General features: G+C 46.8%; 1 protein-coding gene across 1 annotated transcript in view; it reads left to right on the forward strand.

Moving 5' to 3' along the window:
• The first annotated feature begins 24 nt into the window (after positions 1-24).
• Positions 25-5,000, forward strand: part of LOC130220463 (ly6/PLAUR domain-containing protein 1-like) — an 8,147-nt gene continuing 3,171 nt past the window's right edge. The window contains exons 1-2 of the mRNA XM_056452742.1: positions 25-2,839; positions 4,097-4,237. Coding sequence (XP_056308717.1) covers positions 2,797-2,839; positions 4,097-4,237 — 184 coding nt within the window. The 5' untranslated portion in view covers positions 25-2,796. The remainder of the gene's footprint in view (positions 2,840-4,096; positions 4,238-5,000) is intronic.

A 5,000-nucleotide genomic window follows, 5' to 3' on the forward strand; every position in this document is an offset into this window, starting at 1 on the left:
CAGAGGAATGCTGCACACACACACACACACACACATACACACACACACACACACAGAGAGAGAGAGAGAGAGCAGGACAGCAGAGGAATGCTGCACACACACACACACACACACACACAGAGAGAGAGAGAGCAGGACAGCAGAGGGATGCTGCACACACACACACACACACACAGAGAGAGAGAGAGAGCAGGACAGCAGAGGAGTGCTGCACACACACACACACAGTGCTCAACACTCATCAGTGTGTGTGTCAGTCTGCTTCTGCTGCGCTCTCCAGCTCGAACCCTGAGCAGACACAGACCAGCAGACAGAGGAGAGTTCAATTCAGTCCAGCGCGTCTACACTGTAGCAGATTCACAAAGAAGATTATAGTAAACTGAAGCTGTGGCCGTCCAGAGTCCAAACACTGAAGAGCAAACCCATCCATGTGCAGCTCCACAAGTCCCAAACCAAGCAAGCCAGTGGAGACAGTGGAGGAACAAACGTCACCAAATAACCAAAGAGGAAAAAGGAGAGAAACCTGGAGAGAAGCCAGGCTCAGCTGGGCACGACCATCTCACCATTGACCAAACGTCCTGTGCAGAGCTGCAGTCTAGGCGCCGGAGGCTGGAGAACGCTGGACTCCATCATGGAGAAGCTGCAGGTGGGAGAGGTCACCGGCTGGTGTTCAGGCTGGCCCTTCAGGATCAATGCGAGGACTCGTCTGTCACTGGGGTCTTTCAGGAATCAGTCTCACGCTCTCCACTCCTCCATGACCACCACAGCAGCTGCTCAGGATACGGCCTGGTCCAGTATTATGGAGACCTCTGGAATTATAAAACCAGACTAACATAAGCGCAGATGCCGCTCACAATATAATGTCTTTAGGGAAGTGTTCCCGGCTCCGGCTGCCCTCAATAATGCAGACTAACACTCCTTTAGAGGATGTGGATTTCAGCAGCAGGTGTGTGTTATGTGTACGCTAATGCTAAGAGAGAGGTGTCTTTAATCTAGTTTACTCTGACAGAGTGTGACCGCTCCAGAACTGTGCTAGGAAGAGTTCCAGAGTTTAGCTGCAGATATGAGAAAGATCTACCGCCTACAGCAGATGCTGATATTCTGGGAATAATAAATAGTCCAGGATTAATTGAGTGTAGAGGACGTGAGGGGCTATAATAAACCAGGACCTCTCTCAAATACTAGGGAGCTTAGCTGTTCAGGGCTTTGTAGGTCGTCAATAAAGTGTTCACATGAATAGGATATTTAATATGGAGCCAATGCACTGATGACAGAGCTGGAGTAATATGATCATCTCTGTGTTCTAGAAGCTCTCTAGCAGCTGCATCCTGAACCAGCTGAAGTTTGTTCATCAGGCCAGCAGGGCAGCCGCCTACTAACGCATTACAGTAATCTAATCTAGAGGTCATGACAGCATGAATAAGCTTTCCCGCATCAGACACTGATAGTAGATGTAGACGTTTGGTGACTTTACAGATGCACTTTACAGGTTAGAAAGTGCTCTGGGTTTTTGCATGTGAGGTTTTGGGGTCCAATAAGCAAGAGCTCAGTTTTATCTGAGTTTAGTAATAGGAAATGATGTCATCCAGTGTTTAATATCAGCTCTACAATCTGTTCATTTCCTAAACTCACACAAGTTATCAGGTTGAGAGGAGATATACAGTTGTGTATCATCAGCATAACAGTGGAAGCTAACTCCATGTTTTTTTAATGATATTGCTTAGCGGTAGCATATATAGTGTGAACAGTAAGGGGAGCAGAACTGAGCCTTGTACTGAACTGAGCCTGGTACCCCACAGTGTACTGTTGATCTGTATGATGCCTCTTCATTAACTGACACACACTGATAATGTTCAGATAGATCAGACCTGGACCAGGCCAGTGCAGCTCCTGTAATCCCAACATCATCTTCACTATCAAGGAGAATATTATGATGGATGTGTGAAATGCAGCACTGAGGTCCAATAACACTAAGAGAGAAATGCAGACACGATCAGACGACAGGAGGAGGTCATGTGTAACTCTGAGGAGTGCTGTTACTGTCAAACGCTCTAAATCCAGATTAACATTATTCATAAATAGAGGTTCTGAAGGAGCATGGTTGAGCAGACACGACTTTCTCTAGTTGGAGAGCTGGAGGAGAGAGTGTGTGTGTGTGTGTGTGTGTGTGTGTGTAGCGCAGGCAGTTGGTTCAAGATGTCCGTGCCTGTAGTCACTACACTCATAGCATCCAACTAATGACCACTCAGCACAGCCTAGCAACGCCTTAGCAACCGCTGTGCTGTTGAGTCTGAGCATCATCATCATCATCACCCAGCGCAGTCAGTCAGTGTGAGCTTCATCTTCTGCTGTGCTTTACTCTGAACGTGTGTGTGTGTGTGTGTGTGTGTGTGTGAGTCTCCTCTGCTCATGAACTGACAGGTGACCACAGACACACTGATCGGTGATGGAGAGGCAGATGAGTCTCAGCAGTCGGTCAGACAGAAGTGTGGCTGTTTCTGCAGTGCACAGGTGTGTGTGTGTGTGTGTGTGTGTGTGTGTGTGTGTGTGTGTGTGTGTGTGTGTGTGTGTGTGTGTGTGTGTGTGTGTGTGTGTGTGCGCGCGCGCGTCTCTCTCTCTCTCTCTCTCTCTCTCTCTCCGTTCATTCAGACTCGAGTCACGCCCGGTAAAGTCACGTGCTCCGCGGCTCGGATTGGCGCGCTCGCTGCGCAGCGGTCAGTCTGCCGCTGGTCGCCGGTGTGTCGCGTGTCTGCCGGTGTGATGGACGCGGCGGCGCGGCGGTGACGGAGCTCCGGGATGCGGCGGTGCGCGGCTTTACTGCTGATCATAGGGGCGGCGGGTGAGTGTTTACAGTCTCTGTCTCTCTCTCTCTCTCTCTCTCTCTCTCTCTCTCTCACACACACACACACACACACACATGTGTCCTCCTCCTCAAACGGCTGCTGATGATCATTCAGCTGTAATTAGCGGAGCGCGCATGAACGAGCTCAACTTTACACAGGCTCAAATACTGACATCAACAAGAGCGCGCTTTACTTACAGTTAGTGTGTGTGTGTGTGTGTGTGTGTGTGTGTGTGATGAGGGAAATGTGTGTGTAAACACTGACTGTAAATCCTCTGTGATGTTATTAATGATGGTCAGTGTCTGCGCGCGCGCGCGTGTGTGTGTGCGCTGGGTTAATGAAGATCTCAGACAGACTCCTGATCTGATCAATACATTCATCATCTTCATCATCATCATCATCATATATCAACACACTGTTCTTCACCTGTCTGGTGTCTCAGCCTGATCATCAGCAGACTGGAGCATGTTGGTGTTGAGCAGCTCGTGATGTCCCGCTCATCTGTCAGATATGCTGTATTAAATATTAATAACAGCATCTTCAGCTGTGTGTGTGTGTGTGTGTGTGTGTGTGAGAGGAGTGCTGTGGGTCTGCTGCTGCGCTCACTGCATATATCCGGTTCATAAATCAGAATATCATGAGCATTAATAAAGCAGCACAGTGAGGATGAGGATGATGATGAGGAGGATCCTCTGTGTCTGTCTGTCTCCTGATGACGGACTCTGCTCCACATCTGCTGCAGACACTGGAGGACACGAGCGCATCATCATCTCTGTGTGTGTGTGTGTGTGTGTGTGTGTGTATGTCTATATCTATATCTATATATATATATATATATATGTGTGTGTGTGTGTGTGTGTGTTCATGGGTGTGTGAGTGTTTCTGAATGTGTGTGTGTGTGTGTGTGTGTGTGTATGTCTATATATATATATATATATATGTGTGTGTGTGTGTGTGTGTGTGTTCATGGGTGTGTGAGTGTTTCTAAATGTGTGTGTGTGTATGTCTATATATATATATGTGTGAGTGTGTGTGTGTTCATGGGTGTGTGTTTCTGAATGTGTTTCTGTGTGGATGTGTGTGTTCATGAGTGTGTATGTGTATATGTGTGTATGTTTATATATGTGTGTGTGTGTATGTGTATATGTGTGTATGTTTATATATGTGTGTGTGTGTGTATGTGTTCATGACTGTGTGTATGTGTATACGTGTGTATGTTTATATATATGTGTGTGTGTGTGTGTCCCGGTCAGGTGTGTGTGCGGCTCTGCAGATCCAGTGTTATCAGTGTGAGGACGTGCGGCAGGACGAGTGCTCCTCTCCAGAGTTCATCGTCAACTGTACAGTGAACGTGCAGGACATGTGCCAGAAGGAAGTGCTGGTGCTGGAGGACGGTAAGACACGCATCACTTCCTGTTCTGCTTCTGGATCATAGATATATACACATGTGTTGCGTCCCAATTCACATACTTACACTACACCCTAATAGTATGTACTTCTTTTGTGAAGGAAAAGTACACACTTTTGAGTGTGCAACAGAAGAGTATGCAAGCTTTTGGGACACACTACTTCCTTGTTAACAGATCGTTGTGTTGCTTAGTTACGAGGCCTGTCAATCATCCACACATCATCCACATTTCTGTCATGTTTAATTCCCTTCCTTATTGGAGCAGCAGCAGGTTAATCTCGCATTCAGCAGTCTGTCATGCAGAGAAATCTCCTCAGGTGTTTGGGTAATTCTGCATTCAGACAGTAATGTCCTTTATATAAGTTCAGTATTGTTGTTGCAGATGAAATATAACACAGAAAACACGATTAAAACATGTTCCAGTGGGCCAGATATTAATGAACAGTCATGCTAACATCTTCCCTGAAGCCTCTCTACGTGACGGTTGGTCTCGCGTGTCCACCATGTTTGTAGTTTGTTTACACTTTTCACCCGCGTTTGTAGTTCTAAATCGAACTCATGTCCTACACGCAATGTATTGTGGGTAATATCAGCGGTTAGAGTATGGACGCTTCTACACGTCGAGTTTTTATCGGAAATAGTAAAGCATACGGGACCCTTTGGCGTACTCTTTTCAACATATACGATTTGGGACATACTAATTCTACTTTCAAATACTATTTAGGACGGATAGTAGGCGAATTGGGACG

Source organism: Danio aesculapii, unplaced genomic scaffold (assembly GCF_903798145.1).
Source record: "Danio aesculapii unplaced genomic scaffold, fDanAes4.1, whole genome shotgun sequence".
NCBI lineage: Eukaryota > Metazoa > Chordata > Actinopteri > Cypriniformes > Danionidae > Danio > Danio aesculapii.